Source organism: Osmerus mordax, chromosome 8 (assembly GCF_038355195.1).
Source record: "Osmerus mordax isolate fOsmMor3 chromosome 8, fOsmMor3.pri, whole genome shotgun sequence".
In the NCBI taxonomy this organism is placed as follows: Eukaryota; Metazoa; Chordata; class Actinopteri; order Osmeriformes; family Osmeridae; genus Osmerus; species Osmerus mordax.
This window is the reverse complement of record NC_090057.1, coordinates 2,397,836-2,420,969: the sequence shown is the minus strand read 5'-3', so window position 1 is coordinate 2,420,969 and position 23,134 is coordinate 2,397,836. Positions and strand designations below refer to the sequence as shown.

At 44.4% G+C, this 23,134-nt stretch overlaps 1 protein-coding gene across 2 annotated transcripts; it reads right to left on the bottom strand.

Moving 5' to 3' along the window:
• Window positions 1-354: 354 nt before the first annotated feature.
• On the bottom strand, window positions 355-22,925 carry cdk19 (cyclin dependent kinase 19). 2 transcript variants are annotated; one of them, XM_067241665.1, is made up of 13 exons: window positions 22,734-22,925; window positions 20,593-20,668; window positions 13,153-13,263; window positions 12,830-12,970; window positions 8,702-8,759; window positions 6,927-7,058; window positions 4,782-4,925; window positions 4,550-4,619; window positions 4,385-4,457; window positions 4,154-4,251; window positions 3,715-3,793; window positions 2,872-3,090; window positions 355-962 (listed from the first exon to the last, which is right to left on the bottom strand). In XM_067241665.1, the coding sequence occupies exons 1-13, from the start codon at window positions 22,859-22,861 to the stop codon at window positions 828-830; spliced, it is 1,464 nt and encodes a 487-aa protein (XP_067097766.1). In that variant the 5' UTR covers window positions 22,862-22,925; the 3' UTR covers window positions 355-827. The 2 variants fall into 2 exon arrangements, with proteins under 2 accessions (XP_067097766.1, XP_067097767.1); XM_067241666.1 differs by lacking the exon at window positions 6,927-7,058.
• Window positions 22,926-23,134: the final 209 nt, after the last annotated feature.

Sequence of the window (23,134 nt, the reverse complement as noted above, 5' to 3'; positions counted from 1 at the left end):
TATTTGTGTAGTTGGCGTTTAAGGTTACACCTAACTCAGTTTTCCTCTCCATAATAAGACCAACCCATTTAGTGAAAACAACAACATTATATTCTACACCCTTGTGAGGCAGGGCTTGTTTTTGGTTCCTATGTTGGGTATGCCTCCATATTGCAGTACCCTTGACTTGAGTGTGAGGGCATTGTGGACGTGAGGCAGGGAGGGGGGGTGGGGGGTTGACCGGTTGGGGTGGAGGAGCTGGAATGGCCTGACTGTCATCTGAATGACATGTCTGATCAGGAGGCCCTGGAGGGGAGCAGAGGCTGGAGCAGAGGCTGGAGCAGAGGCTGCAGCCTCGTGGAGGTGGTGGAGCAGAGGCAGTTGTCTTGTGGAGGTGGTGGAGCAGAGGCTGCAGCCTCGTGGGGGTGGTGGAGCAGAGGCTGGAGCAGAGGCTGGAGCCTCGTGGAGGTGGTGGAGCAGAGGCTGGAGCAGAGGCTGGAGCCTCGTGGAGGTGGTGGAGCAGAGGCTGGAGCAGAGGCAGTTGCCTTGTGGAGGTGGTGGAGCAGAGGCAGTTGCCTTGTGGAGGTGGTGGAGCAGAGGCAGTTGCCTTGTGGAGGTGGTGGAGCAGAGGCAGTTGCCTTGTGGAGGTGGTGGAGCAGAGGCAGTTGCCTTGTGGAGGTGGTGGAGCAGAGGCAGTTGCCTTGTGGAGGTGGTGGAGCAGAGGCAGTTGCCTTGTGGAGGTGGTGGAGCAGAGGCAGTTGCCTTGTGGGGGTGGTGGAGTTGTGCTGGAGGTGGTGGGTTGGTTCCTTGATGACGGAGACGTGGAGCTCCTCTGCTGCTAGGAGAGCTCAGTAGCGATGGGACTGGTGGGACTGGTGGGAGTACTGGGAACTCTGCTGGGAGGACGATGAGTATCCCATGGTGCTCTGGGACTGGGCGGAACCTTGGACGTTGCTTTGGTAACCAAGGCGGGAGCTGGAGTGCTGATGAGGAGGAGAACGGAGAGAGAAGGGTTACGTTTGACGACAGGGAGACGTCACGGTTTGTGACTCAGGAAAACTAAAAGATTTACATTTACATTTAGTCATTCAGCAGACACTCTTATCCAGAGCGACTTACAGTAGGTACAGGGACATTCCCCCCTAGGCAAGTAGGGTGAAGTGCCTTGCCCAAGGACACAACGTCATTTGGCACAGCCAGGAATCGAACCAGCGACCTTCGGATTACTAGCCCGATTCCCTAACCGCTCAGCAACCTGACTCAAAAGATACCCTTGTTTAACTTTGGAATGGTTTTAAAAATCACGCATCTGCTAAATAAACGTTGTCACAACTCTTCTCCTTTTGGGCACCTCGAGAGCATCTGTTTGTCACAAGGTGCCTTTCAGACAGTTACATTAAAACAGTAACCGCTCATGATACCAACACCAATAGTGCACTTTCCAGCATTTCCTGCTGTTCACCCACAGTTCTGCTAATTACCACAACTGGTGACCTAAATTAGAGCGATTTACCCTGACCTACAAATCTATAACCTGAAATATCCCTTGTCTATGACACTGGGGAGATAAAAAAAAACAAAAAAACGTAGAAATTAAATTAAAAAAAGAAATAAAAATTTATTGGGGCTGACTTCTCAACATACTGATGGACACTTGTGGAATTTAAGACAGCACGCTATTTTATCTGGTATGCGAGGTGAGCGATAAGGCTCATTTATGACAATGGTCAGTCATGTGTAGACTATCAAAGTACAAAATGGTGACAACATTAATCTATCCTCAGAGCAAATATTTCAGACATATTGAAACTATACTTAGGACTTAGGACACAGCAATATATCAAACAGCCATCACAACACCAACCCCTACTATAATAAACCTACTACTCCTTCTAGGTTGGAAATAGATATGTGACTGACTGACTGACTGGCACCTGACCATTATGACTCATTGTGCCAGTCTGAGAAAAACCCTCACCAAGACCTATTTACCCAATTCACTACTTAATGACCAAGGGTAGGTGGCAGATCTGGACTGGGGTACATCTATATCCACCCCCCCCCCCCCCCCCCGCTACACATCATGTGAGTGGTACAGAGGGGGACAGAGCAGTGCATTAAGGGATAGCCCGGGGGAGAGTGATCAATAAGGGGGAAAGTAGGGCGCTGAATGTGATGCCAAACTAGCCAGCTCTGTCCCATTCTGTTCCTCAGAAAGGGGGATATTTATACATCGGCTAAAGCTTGACTGTGAAGATCCCAGCAGCTGCACACATGCAACCTCAGCCCAGGCTAAATATAGCACCTGCTTGTACCCCTTCAACAGCCCCCAGCGGAGGTACAGACAAGGTCAGAGAGACCAGCTTTATCTCAACCTTGCTTATGTTCTAACACATACTCGTTCACTCTCTCCCTCCCTCTCACACCCCACGGTTCACAATCACTCTTTCTCTCTCCCGATCCCACACCCCGTGAACGGGCCCGAGCCAAAGATAGACTGGGCGCCAGGACAGAGGACAGCAGTGAGACAGGCCGGCTCAGTGTTCGACTCTATCCTTTATCAGCAGGCTGGTGTGAACCAAAGAAAGGACATTATCTTCCTGATAAAATATGGCTGGCATTGCAGTTATCCAGCGTCATACCTCCCTCATGCCAGAGTTAGATCCCTTCACTGTCTGGTCTCTCAGAGCAAAGCCTGAGAGCTCCAGGCCAAAGCTCAACACCGTGTCCCCCCCCCCCCCCCCCAAAGTTAAAGTGTCAAAGGAGGCCCACATTTCTGCTGTTTTACTCCACACTTTGGATTTTGACCTACCTAAGTTTACCAGGTAAAAAACAACAGCTTAAACGGATAGTAAAGGTGCCTGTGTGGTCCACTGGTGAGACGGAACTGACCTGGTACTCTGACTGCAGGACACCTGTGCCTGAGGAGGCTCCAGAGGGCCCGATGCGAGGTTTCTTGTTCGGGGGCCCCTGGTCCTGGTTGTGTTGAAGACCCCCGCCAGGGTTGGCCCCTGTGCCCCCTGAGGTGCCATTGGTCTGGGCCGAGTTCTGCTGTGAGGGGGCCTGCTGGGCCGTGGCCTGCTGCTGGGTCTGGGTCTGATGCTGCTGCGTCTGCGAGCACAAACACACACGCGGAGACACACTCAAACACACGTAAACATTCCAGACACCACTTTGTACGTCACTGCGGCATGAAAGGACGTAACTATTCTTACCACATATCGACAACATTTCCTACGAATCCGTCAAACAAACCCTGATTACAGAAAACGGGTTTTCAACGCGTAGCCACGTGAACAATAGGCCATTGATCGATGCGTGTCATTGTTTACAGCGATGTGGGACTGAGGCCTTGAAAGTACTTGCTTGAGACGGCTTACAGGAATACCACTGCCACTCTGGCTTGCATGGTTCTCATGGGGCTCCATGCCAAGACACGTGAACTGGTCAGCTGAAACAATGAGGCCCTGTCATGCCTAGCAAGCCTGGCTGGTGGAGGGCTCGCGGCCAGCCTGACTGCGAGGCAGCACTTGGATCAGACGCTGCCTTCTTGACAGCAGCTGCGAAGGCACAGAAAAGCCCTCTGGATTCGTAGAACCAGTGAGGTTGACATCCTTTTACTGGAACTCACGTGACGCTCTCCGCTACGCTGGTGTTTGACGCACACGCTAATGAACATGTGTCTGGTGGAAGCAGATGTGTGGGGGTTTAGTTGCAGTTTATTTCTGGTTTTACCTTCTCGGTTTTTTCTTCTGGCTCGTCTTCGTTCAGAAACTCTCGTTTTGGGTAGGGTATCTGACACCCAGCAAACACACTGAAAACAAAGACAAATGAGCTTGTTTATTAATGGGCCAATTGCCTGGAAAAGAGACATCATTCTTTATCTTCCTGTGATAAGAAACATATTTCCTTCAGTGAATAAAAAGAAAACAATACACCACACATCCTAACAACAAAAACAATTTAAAAGTATGATTCATGAGGTTTTCAAATCAGTTCCCTGAAATAATGACCACTACTTCCTCGCTTTCCCCTTCGACACCCTGGACCATAAGGACTAGAGAAAAGCTCTACTGTCTCTCTCTTTATGTGAAGGTAAAAGGAGATGAGGAGACAAGACACAACAATTCAACGATGAACTTTAGAGATTTAGTGATGAAGAAGTAAGTCTTACTCAGAGGTTGGTAAGGGGTCCTCTAAGAAGTAGGCGTCCTGCAGTGCCTGTTCAGAAGTGATCCTTTTGGTAGGGTCCATAGTGAGTAGTTTCTGGAGCTGCCATTATCAATAAACATCAATAAACATCTTATCAATTACAGTCTTGCTTGACTGTGCAGATATCACAATGTCCATAAACACTGGGTTCCAGTCAGAGAATATACCAGAGAGGCTTGTGTTATGTCCTTACCAACAAGAAAACTTTGCTGTCGGGTTTAACTTTATGCTTTTCCATGTATTTGATTAGGCTGCTATTTGCATACCTGAGGAAATATTGGAAAAAAAGGAACATGACAAACAGACCAAACCAGATGGGAGGGCGATTCCAAGCACGTCTGTGCAGACTTCTACTCACGTTGTTCTTCTGAAGTCTTTCTGAAGTGTAGGATACTCCGGCATCTTACGGATGTCTTCCCAATCTTTATCTGGGGAGACATTTTAGAAATATAATAACAAAATAAGTCAATTACTCTGGCCGTAAAAGCACTGACATGCATTTTGTGTGATGACAAGCACATCAAAAAGACAAGGATGGTGATATGGACGACATCTGGGAGGTGTTTTTAGTCACGTGTGTTTTCACAAACCTGCAGGGAAGCCCATGACACTGAATATCCTGTCCAGCTGATCGTGGTGGAAAGGATTACTGGTCTTGATGTCTTCCTGGCGACAGTGAAAGATTGGCTCCGACGTCAAGAGCTCAGCAAAAATGCAGCCGATTGCCCAGATATCTGAAAGGGAACAGCTGTACTTATCCTGCAAGGTCCCACACTGTCAGTCCAGAACCCCTCACCCTTCCACATAACACAGATTAGAGAATATACTGTGATATGAAGAGTATCAGTAAATGACCTTCATCAAGAAGAAACATGGTGACTAAACTACTATCTTTTCTCAGACGTGCGACATAATCGTAACAGCTTGTGACGGGGCCACTGTAACCGATGTACTGTGTCTGAATACTAAAAGCGAAAATGACAATCCTTTACTTCCTTACACTCTAGGGGGTTACGTGGGCTATGTAAAATATTTAGCTAAACATATATTTTGGCTTGGACTCTGACCAAGTTACCACTCAAGACTTCCTGGAATTAAATCTAATTATACACACCCATCCAAAAGAGAGATGCCATAAACCACTTCATGTCACGTTCAACTACACTCACAGAGTATGTTGTTTAACCTTTACACCATCACGTTCTTGAAGAACATACTTCTGTTCTGAGAAGTTTGCGTGTTCCTCTTCACAGCAAATACCTCCACAGTCAGACAATCGAGGGGACAGAGGCCCAGAGGTCAGAACCGCATGTCGAGCAGTTAGTTATCTAATACAGCCTCTCTCAACACTGGTCCCCCGAGACACCTTCCTGCATGTTTGTTTGTTTGTTTATTCGCATTTATACAATGATTAAAACAATATAAAGATACAAAAGAAGAGAAAAAAACATGCAGGTGGGGCCAGAAACCTATGTGGTTTTTCGTGCGCCCCACCCCAGAAACGTATTAGTCAATATTATACATTAATCAAACAAAAAAAAAAAATCCAAGATAAACAAATGAAATAAGTCGAAATAAATTATCTATATGAAATATAAGTTAATTACACGTGTGAAACAAAAGTGAAAACAAAAGAGAATCGTTGAAATGTTACCAGAAAATACAAAATGAAACTCATTTTATATCATTGAACATAATAAATACGTGATCGATACTAAATATATTTAACAAATTGCAAAAGAAATTAGGCGAAATGATGCATAGAAGTGTTTACATGTATATCCGGTTGTCAAATATCCAAGAAAATAAAATAAAAACAGAAAAACAAAACAAGGAAAACAAACCAGAAAAACAACAAATCAGGTGAAAGTAGTACTTGGATGTTCTATGAAATCTTTTTTTTTTAAAGTATTTTGAAAACGGGGAATGACTAGCAAGATTGTTGCAGTTGTGTTAGATTATTCCATATGGTGGGGCCTCTAAACATTATTGTATGTTGTTTTAGACTCGATTTTGTCATGATTGGTCTTAAAAAATTCTGGTGTCTTGTATAGTGGTGGTGAATATCTGAGTTGAAGTTAAAAAGACTTTTGTAATGTTGAGGTAGATAAGCGCTATTATGAACAATCTTATGGACAAATAAGGCAATTTGAAATGTATTGATATAATTTAGTCATTTAGCAGACGCTCTTATCCAGAGCGATATCAAATACATTCATAACATTTAAATCATGGAACAGAGCTGCCGTGTGTGCTGTGAATGAGGCATTTGCTGCAATTCGTACAAAGCGCTTTTGTAGAAGGTAAAGAGGTTTGATGGATGTTGTGTACGTGCTAGCCCATATTACATTGCAGTAAGTTAGATAAGGATAAATCAAACTGTAATAAAGAATCATGAATATATTTCGCGATAGCAAGGTTTTGACTTTCCTTGTTCTAGATGATTCCCTGCTCCAACACACCTGATTCGAATGAAAGGCTTGTTATCAAACTGGGAAAAAGCCTTCAGTCGTTTGAATCAGGTGTGTTGGAAGACGGAAATGTTTAGAACATGCACGGCAGGGGGACCCTAGGACCAGGGTTGAGAAAGCCTGATTCTATTCTGTATGATTTGGTTACATACTTGAATGGGCATGGACATTCTGGGATTGACAAACACAAAATGGTCTCTTCACTGTTTCAGTCTAATATACTTCGGATTATATACCTCTACGGTCCTGGTTCTGTCAACTTACCGATAGCTTTGGTGTAGTGGCGGGCTCCTAGCAACAGCTCAGGCGCCCGGTACCAGAAGGTCACCACCACCGGGTCAAGGTCAGCTAGCGGTTTCAGAGGAGAATTGAAGAGCCTTGCAAAACCCATGTCAGCTGAGTAACCAAGGAGACAGAGAGGAACAGTATCAACATAGTGTCGACATAGTATCAACACGGTAGTATCAGGAGTAGGGCGCCCTCGTACAAGGCCACCCTCTTGGAGAGAGATCTGCCATGGGCTCACATATCACAGGGAGTCAGGTGGCTGAGCGGTTAGGGAACCGGGCTAGTAATCTGAAGGTTGCCAGTTCGATTCCCGGCCAATGACGTTGTGTCGTTGGGCAAGGCACTTCACCCTACTTGCCTCGGGGAGAATGTCCCTGTACTTACTGTAAGTCGCTCTGGATAAGAGCGTCTGCTAAATGACTAAATGAAAATGTAAATGTATCAACCAAGCCAACTAGACGGGTTCTGAACTGGGACTCCAGTTTCAGGACGTCCTTTAAGAAAGCCATACCATGAGGGACATGTGTGTCTCCTTTACACCTGTCCTGCTGATCAGGTGTGTCTCCTTCACACCTGTCCTGCTGATCAGGTGTGTGCACTACAGTGTAGGTTGAATCCTTGGTATGGATAAGTAGTGTTGGGTATTCGAGAACCGGTTACATTGGCTCAAGGACTCGTATCCAGTTCCCAGACCGACCTGCCTCATGCCGGCTGACTGGAATGACCTCCTCAAGCAATCTGTTGAGCACCGCGGCAGATGACGTCTGTTACTGAAAGTGACTCCTATGCTTTGGCAGAATGTTGTGTAGTGGGTGTGCAGTGTGTTGTCTATAAGGGCCAGTAAAGTGGCCTCTGTTCTCTTCTCTGAGAGAGTGAAGGCTGTGGAGTTATAAGCACTTTTGACACTTTGCATATAACGGTCCTATTTTCTCTGGTGTGACATTTAAAATAAAAAACTGGCTGAATGTGGATAGTTTTGACGATTGGTGTTTCATTGACATTTACATTACATTTATGCATTTAGCAGACGCTTTTATCCAAAGCGACTTCCACGAGAGAGCTTTACAAAAGTGCATACTGTAGGTCACTCATAACAACGAGATGGCCCCAACATCTCCTAGGGTTTTCTCATAGCAAGGCGGCCTGCCAGGGAATGTAACACCAAGCCATGGCAGGCACAAGGGCTCCAGTTTCACTAAAACAATAACCAAGCTCTGGTTTGGCATTGCAGACTTATATCTTCCCATAATAGCTGCTCTTACGTAACTCTACAGCGGGCACTGAATCCCCTTATCCTTGTGTTCCTAACAGACCCTCAGCCGCTCTGCTTGGGTGAAATACTTCACTAACTCACTCAGTCAATATGTTAATTGATAGGTTGCTAAAACTGCCCCATTCATCTTCATAGCTTACAGTCTTGCATGAATGCATGACCAGGTGTGTGATGCATGACCAGGTGTGTGATGCATGACCAGGTGTGTCATGCATGACCAGGTGTGTGATGCATGACCAGGTGTGTGAGACCAGGTGTGTGATGCATGACCAGGTGTGTGATGCATGACCAGGTGTGTGATACATGACCAGGTGTGTGATACATGACCAGGTGTGTGAGACCAGGTGTGTGATACATGACCAGGTGTGTGAGACCAGGTGTGTGAGACCAGGTGTGTGATACATGACCAGGTGTGTGATGCATGACAAGGTGTGTGAGACCAGGTGTGTGATACATGACCAGGTGTGTGAGCCCGTACCGATTTTCACTCTTCCTCGTTCCGGTCCCTCTCCCATCACCAGAATGTTGGCTGGTTTCTGGAAGGACAAAGAATAACACAGAAGAAAAACAGCCTTTAGTTATAGGATCAGGACAGGCCCGAGGTCACTTCACTCTCTGGAATACTGAGACGCTTTATGAAAATACCCAGAAACGCTTGTTCATCATTCACTGTGATCTCTCATCAACGTCACAGAGTAACTCCAATGACTATTGATTAACTCCACCTTAGGGGCACGTACGTGGTGTTTCGATGAGACACCTCTGAGTTTAGGTCGACAAACCCATAATCAATAAGAAAGCGATCTGATAAGAGTTTAAACAGGACACTATAATATCTGGGAATGGGCCAGAATGTACCTACAATGTACCAGTAACTAATCGTACAATGAGCACTGAATTACACAACTGTAGGTGTAACTGAGTCTACATTTACCGAATCACAATAACTATACTTCATTTACCCTTCTTCATCTGTTTCTCCCCTGAGTCGCACTACGTGAATCTGAAATCTCACAGGATTCAGTCAGCTCAACAAACACGGTCTGTTGCTATAGGAACAGCACTTATAATGAGCTGTATTATTCAAAACAGCAAGAAGACACGCACACACCGCTATCAACAAACACAAGGTTATTTTCATGCTCAAAGGACTGGGCCTGGATCCTCCTTCAACTTATAAACAAATGGGTTAATAGGTTCAGTCTAAAGACATTCATATCACTGAACCCGTGTGCGAAGAGAACAATTCCCTGAACAGGAACAGTCGATACCATAACGCCTGAATAAAACACAAACTGAATGACTGGAAAACGTAAATGTAAATCGCACAGATAAAAATGGATTGGACAATAACAAGGTACTCGTGTTGAATTATTACTGCTTGGACATTATGACCTGCCACTTGTTTCCAAACCCCCATCATGTTAAGCTTTGCAGTCAGTAGGTAACATTCAGCGACTTAAGAAGGGGAACTTAATACTCTGAGGGACTGTCAATATGATCCCCAACGCCATGCCTGGCTTTAGAAAACAATATTACCGTGTCAAGTCCAAAATAACCATGAGCCAGAGACCCTCCACAGTCGTATAGCCAGGTCATTATCAATTCAGCTCCTTTGTCCTGGCTCTGGCAGTAGCTAGTGTTTCCTTTTTTTTCCTGGCACATGTCTGATGATTAAGTAATGACCCTGTTTCGTTTTTTTTTTTGCAGTCCCACATTCCATACTGCATGTGAATTATAGCTATGCAGGCCTGCTGATGCCACAGGAGAGAGAGGGCACATTCACACCAAGGAGAGAGAGGGCACACATTCACACCAAGGAGAGAGAGGGCACACATTCACACCAACTACATTCGGCGGCGATGATTCTCTCCCCGACATAGTGGCACACACATAACTGTGGGACGAGCTATACACGGTCCAATAATATTCCATGACCTTGTGAAAGGCCTTCAGGAGGATCATGCGCGGAAACAAGCAGGTGAGAGAGGGAGCTCAGACACTTATGGATTTTTCCACAGGTAAGCGTTATACATTACATTTAGTCATTTTACATTTAGTCATTTAGCAGACGCTCTTATCCAGAGCGACTTACAGTAAGTACAGGGACATTCCCCCCGAGGCAAGTCGGGTGAAGTGCCTTGCCCAAGGACACAACGTCATTTGCAGAGCCGGGGATCGAACCAGCAACCTTCTGATTACTAGCCCGATTCCCTAACCACTCAGCCACCTGACTCCCTAGGTTTAGTACACTAGCGCACATCGGGTCAACATCCCTGAGCCTCAGTGTGAAGCTGCAAAGTCAGCAGGATGGCAGAGGAGCAGGAAGGCTCACTATGCGTGCAGTAGTGGTGTGATTTGCACTGGCTGCTCTCTGTTACATAACATAGGCTGGAGGAGGGGGTGGGGCAGGCTGGGAGCTGCCTTCTGGAGCGGGGGAGGGGAAGGGGGGTTGCTCTCTGCAGTGGTGCAGCAAGCAGCTTTCCCTCTCTCTCTCTCTCTCTCTTTCTCTCTCTCTCTCTCTCTCTTTCTCTCTCCCTCCCTCCCTCCCTCCCTCCCTCCCTCCCTCCCCCCTCTCCCTCTCCCTCTCCCTCTCCCTCTCTCTCTCTCTCTCTCTCTAACACACACAGACTCAGAAGGTTGACTGTTACATAAGAGCTGAAGAGGTAGAAGCATGAAAGACATGCTGTTACCAGTGTTTACCCTGTAGCTACTGATAAAGGGTTGGGTTAGAATGTGTGTGTGTGGTGTGTGTGTGGTGTTTCAGCCCCTCTGGAGAACAGGAATGCTGCTCTTGTTAATGCCCACCTCCTCCTTAGACCAACAGACCTACCCTTGCATGAATAGTAGAGGAAACCTGTAGCTTGATAACTCGAACATACATCAACTTTGAGCCGTCAGAAGACAGAATTAGTAACTTTCCAAGAAAGGTTATTGATTTATTTATTTACCCTTTTAAAAGAAACATCAGATGTTCTGTGAAAGTCACAAAAACATGTTCAAGCTGACGATGTAACAGCTTAAAACGTAATGTAGTGTGATACCAACCACTGAAGGGACCATAATAGCAGGAAGTGCTATCTTTGAGAAAATACACTGAAACACTGCATCAACACTTTACCCTTGGTCTCAAGTCAGACACAGTGCCGCAACAAGGAAATTCATCCTGTACTAACAAAAACAACTATTAAGAGCCGGAAGAGTTGGCGCTTAGATAAGAGACTAGCTCCAATAAGACAAAACAGCCCTGGTTACCGTGTGAGTCTTATAAAACACCCCAGCCGTTAACTGTGGACCTGCACTGAGCATGTGCGGCAGGACTAGTGCAGGACTTGACCCTGAGGTCACACACACAAGAACTCATGAGCAAGAACTCATGAGCAAGACCATGCTCCCTTCTCCCTCCCTTCAACAGACTGCAATCAATCACACCACAGACTAGTGATGAGTCCTTGACACCTTTGATCCCCACCCAAAGTCTGCATGCGTATGCATAACATAGTCTACTATATGCACCCTGTGAACTGATCCAGGCTGCTCTGGCCCAGCCAGGATGAGTGAGTACAGCAAGGGAAGCCCCCTCTCTGATCCCTGGGTATTTATGTCAGTCCAGGCACCACCAAGCCATTTGGGATTGCTGGGGTTATTATGTAAGAGGGGATGGTCTGATAAAGGCTTTATAAGACTCCTGAAGCGAAGGGATTTGGTGGCCTGTTCAGCCTTTCCAGTGTCGGAAGTAAACTCCCATCAACTGACTTACTGTATGCTTGGCCAGCGATTAGTGGGTGTTGAAAATAAGCAAGGAACAGCTGTGAATTTTACAGTAGATTGGATCCTATACTCTTTCATTCAGTCACATACAAATCGTTGTATGTAACTAATCTAGCATTACCCTTCCCAATGGAATCATCCTTTTTTGCTCTACTGTGCTTACTCAAGTTAATGCTGTGCTGTTGTCTATCCAGATTTCAATCATTTGTTACAGAAGGAACATGACCCTTTCTGTGTTTGTCAACTGTAGTTTCAGGGATACGAGATAAAAGATAGAGAGACAGTATTCTCTAAGCTTTACTTTGCCAGATAAGAGAGATGAGACAAAAAGAGTGAACGAGAGAGAGAGAACTCAACCCTGTGACATTGTTTAACTAAGGCCAGGGACTGACCTCTGGCACAGTAAGCCCAGGCGATAGTGAACAGGTGAACTGACGGCCTTTCCAGGAAAGCACTGTGGGAAAACTGCAGAGGCGAAAATCTCACAGAAGTGTTACATATTGTTGGAGGGGATAGAAGAAGGAGGCAGAGGGTGGATGGGTCGTTCACGATGTCAAGACACCCAGCTCCACAGCCAAATGCCTAGAGGAATGATAACAAAAACCTCCCTATGGAATAACAACACCTGTGCCAGAATAATACAACCTGGACAGCTGGAAACCCTCCAAGTCCCTTCCTGTTGCTATCATAACGAACTCTTGAGAAAATATGATCACGTGTTGATGTTCAAATGGAGAAGTTGGGCATGTGTGGTGTAGGGGTGTGCACTAGTGTGTGTGTATGTGTGTGTGCATGTGAGTGCGCGTGTGTGTATGGACACTGACACTGCACTGACCAGATCTCTGTGCAGCACCCAGTTGGAATGAAGGTAATGAATCCCATCAAGAATCTGATACAGGAGTGATTTGACTGTCCCACGTGGAAGTTGCATGGGTTTCTTGTTGGCCTTGGAAGCCCGGTGGAACTTGATGATGTGCTGAAAAGAAGAAATCAGACCCACTGATACAACTTAGGCTATCCTAGGATGGCTATTGGTGCATCTTTGCCCGTGATTGAAAAGATGAGAATCGAGGGTTTGAAATTCATCAATCGGTGTTTAAAATGTAGATTTGGGACGTTGGCAGGTTTGACAGGAAGTGTCTGTAATGCTTCACTTACCCAGAGGTCATGTTCGGCATAGTCAAATAGGAGCCACACCTTTCTGTCGCTGTGGGACAGGAACACTTTCTGCAGGGCGATCACGTTGGGGTGTTTCAACTCTCGTAGCAACTGGCGAGAGACAGACAAGAGGAAACATTCAGGAATAATTATTCAAATACAGGCATTAACGATTAGAAGTTTCATTTTAAAGACTTACAGTACATCTAATTATAAAGACAGAAATGTTTGTGTGTGTTGGTAGCTCGATTATCGTGAGTATCCGGCACTATGAAGTTTGAAGTTGGTAAGCTTGCTTAGGCCCCAACACGAAACTCGTGATTCGAAACTCGAATTACTTATAAAAAAGTTTACAAAAAATGTCAAACTTGTGTGTGCTGTGTTGTGTGTGAAAAGAAGATTTCGAACAGTTAAAAAAAAAAATCTAAAGAAAGTTTAGAAAGGTTGAAAAAATTAGTTAGTGTGAAAGAAAATATATATATATTTTTTAATTATTTTGAAAAAAGCTTGGAAAGGTTGCAAATGTTGATAAACGCCACTGTAGCTCTTCTGATGCGCTCTTTCAGCTGTGATGAACTTCAGATATTCAGTTTCAACACTCACCAGTGTGCAACAGGCTAGCCTACATTACACATCACCAGTGTGCAACAGGCTAGCCTACAGTACGCATCACCAGTTAGCAACAGGCTAGCCTACTGTACACATCACCAGAGTGCAACAGGCTAGCCTACAGAACACATCACCAGTGTGCAACAGGCTAGCCTACAGTACACATCAACATGTACACCAGGTTAGCCTACAGTACGCATCACCATGTGCAACAGGCTAGCCTACAGTACGCATCACCAGTGTGCAACAGGCTAGCCTACAGTACACATCACCAGTGTGCAACAGGCTAGCCTACAGTACACATCACCAGTGTGCAACAGACTAGCCTACAGTACACATCACCATGTCCAACAGGTTAGCCTACAGTACGCATCACCATGTGCAACAGGCTAGCCTACAGTACACATCACCATGTGCAACAGGCTAGCCTACAGTACACATCACCATGTGCAACAGGCTAGCCTACAGTACACATCACCAGTGTGCAACAGGTTAGCCTACAGTACACATCACCATGTGCAACAGGCTAGCCTACAGTACACATCACCAGTGTGCAACAGGCTAGCCTACAGTACACATCACCATGTGCAACAGGCTAGCCTACAGTACACATCACCAGTGTGCAACAGGCTAGCCTACAGTACACATCACCAGTGTGCAACAGGCTAGCCTACAGTACACATCATTTAATGACCTTCTGTTATTATGATATTATTCCTTAATCGGTTTGACACAGCCTTTCTTACTTTGTCATTTTGACAGAACCATCTGACAAACAACTAAATCCATAAACACTTGTGCCCTTTACAGTTACTACGGTGACAGCGGGAGGCCCAAGGGAAAGAGCTGAAAGAGATCACTATACTATCCACAGAATGAATTATTCAATATTACGGTTAATGTGATTACTGTGTGTCCTGACCTAAAACCCAAGGAAAAATACCTTTGCCAGTCTTGGCGACACCTTATACTAAACACGAAACCAGGGCAGAAGCTCACAGTGCACGGCTGTAATTTCAGAGTGTCTGTCCATCTCCACAGACACAGTTACTGAGAAGACTGGCTCTCGGCACTTACAGAATGTAAACGTACCCCTCCGGAACTCTAGGAAAGGGAAGAGGGAGGGTCCTCCAGAGAGCAGAGTGGAAATAGGGAGTCAGGTGGCTGAGTGGTGAGGGAATCGGGCTAGTAATCTGAAGGTTGCCAGTTCGATTCCCGGTCATGCCAACTGACGTTGTGTCCTTGGGCAAGGCCCTTCACTCTACTTGCCTCGGGGGGAATGTCCCTGTACTTACTGTAAGTCGCTCTGGATAAGAGCGTCTGATAAATGACTAAATGTAAATGTAAATGTAAGCCTGTTTGATTTGGCCTTTGAATGGGGAAAAATGAAGATGGGGGTTATTGAGGTTGGTGTTTAATTCAGCCTAATCCCTCAGCTATGACACGACATTGTGCTAATCCATCCATGGCTTATGGACATTCCACGCTCTTTGATGGCACACTCCGGTCTCAGAGCCCCCTTACAAACCAACAAACCAACCATGCCAGGGGGGTACTCCAGAAAGCAGGTTATGTGACATAACCGTGTAAATTAATGCAATCAATACAAAGCCAATGTGGGTTAGTCCAAGGTTATGTTTGGTGGTACAGTGGGTACATCTCCAATGCCAATCTTTGTGTAAATCAGTTTGAATATGCCTGTCCAGAGCAAATGAATCAGAAAAGGATTAATCAGAAAAAAAACGATTTAAGGTACAATATATAAAACAAGAAAAACAGTATCTTATTTTCCCAGTGCAGGGTTTGTGTAGAAAGGGTAGTGTGGCAAAAAGAATAGACCAATCCATTTGTCCCTGTTCTGAGGAAAAAATGGGTCATGCTTTTAAACAGCTTCACAAGAGTAAGTACCCACTGGTCATGTTCCAAACAGACCCAACTGAGCCAGACTAAGGCTAGGGCAAGCATTACACCTTTAAAGAAAGAACATAAGACCTAAATCTGCCTTCAGCTAACCCTAACATGAGGGGTACTTTCCTGTACCCAAAATAGGCATAGTCCGAGAGTGAAAATGGATTTGCTTTTCAGGCTTCAACTTTGTTTGGAAAACCAGGCCACTGGTTTGCAAGTTACAACTTGCTGGCTACACTGGCGGAACAGATACACTGTCATTGCTTATAAAATATGGAATGGTTTTGTTTCTCATTGTTTCTAACTCATGCTCAACACAAGTCAAACACACACACACACATACACCAGAGAGGAAGAAGATGCAGAAGATAAACAGAGCAGCCTGGTGCTGTAAAGCTCTGATTAATGACTTGGAGTCTCTCATGCGGCTCCAGAGCACTGGGTCGATTAATCCACTGCCGGCTGCCATGTTTGGATCTGAGACCAGTACTGGACCCAGAGATACAACACGCCTATGTCTGGCTTTAGAGCATGTGTGTATGAGAGAGAGAGAGAGTGACAGAGAGAGAGAGTGACAGAAAAAGAGAGAGAGGGAGAAAGAGAGGGAGAGGGAGAGAGAGAGAGAGAGAGAGAGAGAGAGAGAGAGAGAGAGAGAGAGAGAGAGAGAGAGAGAGAGAGAGAGAGAGAGAGAGAGAGAGAAAGAGAGGGAGAGGGAGAGAGAGAGAGCAAGACTGCGAGAAAGAGGAAAAAAGAGAGAGGGACAAGCAGGCCAAGCTTTTCTCGTAGACCGAACGACCAATTGGCAAGCCAAGCGTTCTCGACAGCAGCCATTTGCTGTGTTATTCAGAGTCACACAGATCCTGCTGACAATGCTAAAAGCTGTGGTGTTGAGAAACCCTGGTCTGCTGCTCTGGGGAGGATTAACGTAGCATAGTCTTCACCAGAATGGACGTCATGACGCAGTTCTTAAGCAGAGGAGAATGCACCAGGTTAGGAATGCATTCTGGATTTGATTGACCCAGCATTGGCATTGCTGTCTTTAACAGCTTTACCAAAGCACATTCATTACTTCTTTTATCAAATTGAATCAGATTTGTGAGCCACCTTTCTGAACAACTAATAAAGCTCTTCCCCAGGACAGACATCCAGTCATTAGCTATCATGTTATACCATGGCAACTCAGTGGGAGAAGAAGTGGACCAACTCCCTAAGTAAACACAACCAGAATATGTTCATGTTTGCACATCTATCTGGATGACGGTTGGGGGGGACGACGACAAAACAGCTGACGCAAGCTCAACTAGCTTGCAAAAACAACAGCAAAGCCACTTAAAGACAGAAAGAATCCACAGTGGATCATTCTGCTTGCCACATTTCATATAATCTATAGAATGATTGCTACCACATGTCTTGTACTACAGCTTTCAACTACACAACCTTTCATAACATCTCCTTTGAGAGAACTATACTTTCTTGGGGAGTATGTTTAGAATGTCTTCCTTTAACTTCTCATCAATGCAACAATTTAGGTTAGTCAACAGAGAAGGGGGAGGTTAGTTAGCAGAAGGAAGGTAAAATAACATCCTTCTTTGGTTTGTATCTATTAGCATCAGCGATTCATATCTCCCCACATCCTCGAAAACAACCACAAGTTAACACGCACCATGTTTTTGCAGTGCTTTCAATCAAGAGGAAAATAGAATAAAAATAACAGGAGTAAAGGTCTTTTGTCTCACGGTAAGCCCCTAGTCATTTACTTTGACAAAAGCCATTGTTTGTAGTAATAAACACTACGCAAAACAAGACTTGTTTCAGGAGTATAATTGAATTCATAAACAATGTTTCAATCCACAAAGGCCAGCCTAAACTCAATAGACTTGTCCTCAGCCTGCACCTGTTGAATGAAGAAATAGGTCCAGTGTGACGAGACTTGCACAATACCCTAACACCCTGAAACATATGTTCCATTCAAACTCTCTGACTCACAGACCAAAAAAAGGACAATAAGAAATACTTTGAGATATACCACTGTAAAAAGCGGATCATAATCGTGTGCAAAAACTTTCTTTTCTCAGAGATTTTAGTCTAAGTAAGTGTATTCATTAGCGGGCTTCACTCAGTTTACAGTTTTTGTGCACAGTCAACCATCCACAACTGGAGAGCCAGGGTTTTTTTACCCGGCATCATCCAGCTGAGAGTACGGGGCAGCACGGCTACAAGAGAAGACTAAGGGACAGGTGATTTAGAGGTACCCTCTGTTTAAAACACAAAGCACAGCGTCAACAAGACATGCAAATCTGACTGCACGTATACTGCCAGAGAGTTGTTGCTAGGAATGCTCAAACATCTATAATACAACAGCCTGAATGCATTCCCTTCCTCTCAGTGATTGCCTATAATCAAAGAAGTGCATTCGGTTATAAAGCGGTGGAGAATTTAATGATTTTTCTACAACTTCTGAAGGGACAGACCAACATGGAAAAAAACAAAAAGATCCTTAAGCCATTTGAAGTTACAAAACCAATAACACATGGCTGAAAACCATCCACCCCCCCTGCTCCCTCCTACCCCCAACCCAATCCCCCCCTCAGTCGTGAATGTGGTATGCCAAACTCTGTTACACAGTTCGTTCAACCGAAATGGGAGGGGTGGTTGGGCTTGGGGGCAGGGGTGGAAATGGTGACACAAAGAGTCCATTGTTCTGTTACAGCGAAGAGGGTCTGGGAGACTTTGAGTGAAACACATTTCTGGTGGCTCTAAGATTCAGCAGGCAGGAACCCCTCTGTGGAGCTTTCTCTGCTCAGACGATGGGAGGCGAAGGGAGGCGATGTGAGGGAAGGGGAGGTGAGGGAAGGGGAGGGACGGGACTAACCTCCTACCTGCCTTTTCCACTCGCTCTGCTCAGCAGCGCCCCCCTCACCCCCACCCTCGAGACCTTGACAGTGTATATCTACTTCACCCTCCCCAGGAATTGTGCCCTCCCCCACCTCTTTGCAATCTCTCCCCTTTCCTTGCTTGCTCTAATAGGAGGCCCACCATGTGGAAGCATTCTTTGGGATACTTTGTGTAGGCAACTCTGATACCTACAGCGTACGCTTAGGCCCCCCTCTTAACTGCTCTTGTGAATGTATGGTGGTTAAGTTAGCTGCAATAACACTACATACAGGCAGTCATTACTAAATGATTGCACAATAACCAGACAATAACCAATAACCAGACATACCCTTGTATAGTATAGTTAGACTTGTATAGTATAGTTAGACTTGTTTAAACTTACACCACTTATTTAAGATTTACTCCTATATGTTGCATGTATGCACCTTCCTGCCAAAGTAAATTCCTTGTCTGTGCAAACTTTCATGGCGATTAAAACCCTTTCTGATTCTCTGATTCTGATGACTTACACAATATGTTTGATGAGTCACAGGAATATTTTGATGAAAGAGTCAGAGATCACATCCAGGGAGGGGCAGTGTCATCCAGTTGACAGCAGAGAGAAAGAGAGAGAGAGAGAGAGAGAGAGAGAGAGAGAGAGAGAGAGAGAGAGAGAGAGAAAGACAGAGAGAGAGAGAGAGAGAGAGAGAGAGAGAGAGAGAGAGAGAGAGAGAGAGAGAGAGAGAGAGAGAGAGAGAGGGAGAGGGGATCTGACACGTGATTGTCAAATGTTATTCCAAATCACTCAATAACATGCGGATTGTTTGAAAAGCAAAATCTTGATTGAGTTATAAAACTGGGCATGGCTTTGAAAGAACCACTCTATTGACAGTTGGCTGAGCATTATCAATGTGTGTTTATTCAAGTACAATCCAACTCCTACATATGTTCAACTATTAATTTAAGAAAGTGGTAAAATATTTTTGAATAAAAGGTTTTAGAACAATTTATGTTACGATCCTCTATCAGTCATCATCAAGTGATGAGTGTTTTGTGTAAAAACAAAGTTTATCTCCACAACTAATAGTTACAAATAGCCAGTGCACCTACATTAGACTACATTCCTTGGATCATATGGCACATTTCTAACACATGGTATGTGGGCAGTATGGAAACCAGAGTCCATTACATAACATCCAGCCTGTCACAAGGGCCACATTCGTACCTCTACTGCTACTGGGAGTCAGGTGGCTGAGCGGTTAGGGAATTGGGCTAGTAATCCGAAGGTTGCTGGTTCGATTCCTGGCTGTGCGAAATGACGTTGTGTCCTTGGGCAAGGCACTTCACCCTACTTGCCTCTGGGGGAATGTCCCTGCACTTACTGTAAGTCGCTCTGGATAAGAGCGTCTGCTAAATGACTAAATGTAAATGTAATGTACTTACAGAGAGATGGTGAATGACACATAGATATGGCACGCCCACCACCACAAACGACTATCATAATTGGTGTGTTCTGCTTGCAACTATCACTGTGAAAACATAAAGCTAGCTACCCCACAGGACAAACTGTATTTTGGGGTTTTCTGCTTAGAACTGGGTTGGGAATAAACTTGTCACACCTGTTTGTGAGAAAGGATGCATATGCATGCGTATTTGCAGCACCTACCAAGCTGAAAAAGGAAGTTCATTGTTGATTCAATAAAGCTTCACTAGTGCACACTTTACGTACTGCATGAAATATGTGAGTGCAGTAAAACGTTCATGTATTCTTTGTTGGTCGAACAGTGTGTACATAATGTTCAGACTGTACTAAACAGATATTTCTATATTTAGCTAAACCAGCAGCTCAGTAGTGGTATAGTGTAGCAGCTGCAATGCAGATCTCATTGTAGGAGGATAAAAACCTCTTATATTAGTATATTAATTGCTATGTTATTTTGTCAAGTTACGGTATTTGGTTACTGGACTATAATTCAGATGAACCTGTCATTTCTGATGCTTTAAACAATGGAAAACATTCAAAGCCCCTTGAATATCAGTAGAACTCACAGCAATTTCTCTGCACGCAGACATTGATATTCCAGTGCCTTCAATTTGTTTCAGTGCGTACTCCTTCTCATCGTTCCTGCAGAAAGACAAAGGAAGAATAGGAAAGGTGAAGAAAGTGAGTTATTATCTGAAAATAGGGAATGTCACGGAACCACATGCTAGCTCAACAAAATTCAGGAAAAACAGGAATAAAACAGGAATGGGATGATTGAGTGCCGGTCGGAACTTCACGGCACAGTGGAATCCCTGCCATTAGCGATATCCTCTGGCTGAAGAGGACTATTCCCTCACCACAGGAGTGCTCTGTTGTTGTTGAGTGCAGCCTGTCTAAAGATCCAGGATCATTTTCCATCTTCAGGTCTGACCCATCCATGCAAACAGTCTCTGGCTTCCACTACAGTGTGGGCCTTTATCAGGCTGGTAACCCTGCTTCCTCACAACACAAATATTACATCATGCAGAGATGAATATAGTTTTAATATTCTCTATAAACAGCTGGTTGTAGTCGCTCAGTTTTGTATTTGTGCCCTTGTAAAATGCTGTTTGAGGACAAATACACCAAAACTGTAATGTAAGATCTATTCTGATGTGCACATATAAAATCTGTGATGTTACAACTATTGATTTTCTGAGATAAGCAGTTTTCTAATGTGGGAAACAATACCTAATACAGAAACTTCTTAAAGTTAAGTTCATCTAGTTCATGCTGAAAGGTGCAAGATTGAGTTGTTGAATGTATTCCTTTCTGTGCTACGAGGCATCTTTTCAAACGTGAAACAGATCTGTTAGCTAGATTTCAGCTCGGCTCCACATCTGTTCTGGGTATTCACATCTGATTAGGGAGCTGGCGTGGATGCAGAGTTGGCAGGGCCGTCGCACAGCCCACAGCCTGCCTTTTGTGCCCCTCAACAAGCCTGGCCTCTCCATTTTCATCTGGCCAAAACCTTGGATCGTTTCCCCAAATGTGCATGCATGTGGAGACTCCCTCTTCAGTTGATGCACACTCGCCTAGAGCATGCTTTCACAGCTTGCCAAAGTGCTACTTTGTCTGTTTCTTACTGACAGCGAGAGGAACTTTGGAAAACAGGCTCAAAGGGTATCCTACTACAAAAAGCCAAAACAGCAAGGTGAATCGAATGAACAGGAAATGATATCTGAACACCAAATAAACTGGAAACAATAAAGGGCAATTTGCCAAATGCCACTGTGTGGTGCTTATCTCTCCCATTCATTTCAAATGTGTATTCGTGCACAGATACAATAAAACTATAGAATAGGGTTTAGCTTTAAAATTGATATTAGAACTTTCGAAAAGTTAAGTTCTCAACGATAAGTTAACTTGTGCATGAAGCTATTTAGTCATTTAGAAACATAAGGCTAAAAGGCACATGGTGTTGGACATGGTGTGTGATCAAATATCAACTGCAAGTGCAGGTAAGTAGTTAAAAAGCATAACAAATCATATGCCATGACAATACTTAAGTGGGTGATTTTTAACATTGCAAACATATATTTGTTCTTAAATATTTTAGTTGTCCTTGCTGTTCTTTCCATTGCTGATGTACCCCCCCCCCCCCCCCCCCCCCACACACACACACACACACATCCCCCCCCCTTCATTAATAAAGATAGATCTATCTATGTATCTATCTATCGAGTTCACTCTAGCAAAGTTAGAGGTCATAAAAGAAAACAGTCCTTTGTCACGTGTCGTATGTGGTTACCTCTTATGATTGGGATACACATTGCAGCATTATTGCTGTATGTTGCCTTTTTCGTGGATTATAGCTTCCAAATGGTGCTTGGCCAAAAATGACATTCTTTTAAACGTCAGTGAAAAGCTAAGTTGTTTAAGGGAATCAAAAGATCCTAATATCAACATTGTACTGTCTATTAACCTCATAACTTACGTTGCAAGTTTCCTCAATTCCTATGAACAGTCTTTCAAAAAAATAAACATCACCGTGTTGTTTAGGGGGAGGATCGTTGTGAGTGCGTACATGAAAACAAAAACACAGACACGGGCAGCCCTCGGGTTGGTTCAAATCAATTCACCATCCATCGTACAAAAGGGTAGTGTTTCTTAACATAATCTGTAATCAGTTTATTGTGTGTAAACAATAACGTTTTCAAAATCTTACCCGTCTTTGCGCTTAGCTTTATAAACGTGCCCGTAGGTGCCTCGACCCACTTTGCAACCTTCATATTCGAACAGATCTTCTACTCTCTCCCTTTCGGCCGCAAGCTTTGTTTTGAAGTCGTAATCCATTTTAACCCATAAATATGTCTTAATTTACTATAAAATAAAATATTAATTATTACATGCATTAATTAAATAATCTTGGTCGTTTTATTCCCCCACCATTTCCTTGTTTAGGATTTTGGTCTGCTCCGTTTAATGTTCAGTGGCTCGTTGACGTTTCTAATTGGCACGCAAGGATTTCTGGGCAATGTCGTTTTATAAAAACACCAGCTAATAGACAGTGTGTAAGATCAAGGTCTATAAAAACTACAACCCGCATTTCGCACTGCAGTTACTGTA

Excerpts from the sequence above, each read along its gene's own strand:
- cdk19 (XM_067241665.1), bottom strand. The coding sequence starts at position 22,861 with ATGGATTACGACTTCAAAACAAAGCTTGCGGCCGAAAGGGAGAGAGTA. Across the intron at positions 4,458-4,549 it reads AAAGACTTCAGAAGAACAAC|GTATGCAAATAGCAGCCTAA; the intron begins GTGAGTAGAAGT and ends ATATTTCCTCAG. Across the intron at positions 3,091-3,714 it reads CAGAAGAAAAAACCGAGAAG|ACGCAGCAGCATCAGACCCA; the intron begins GTAAAACCAGAA and ends TTGTGCTCGCAG.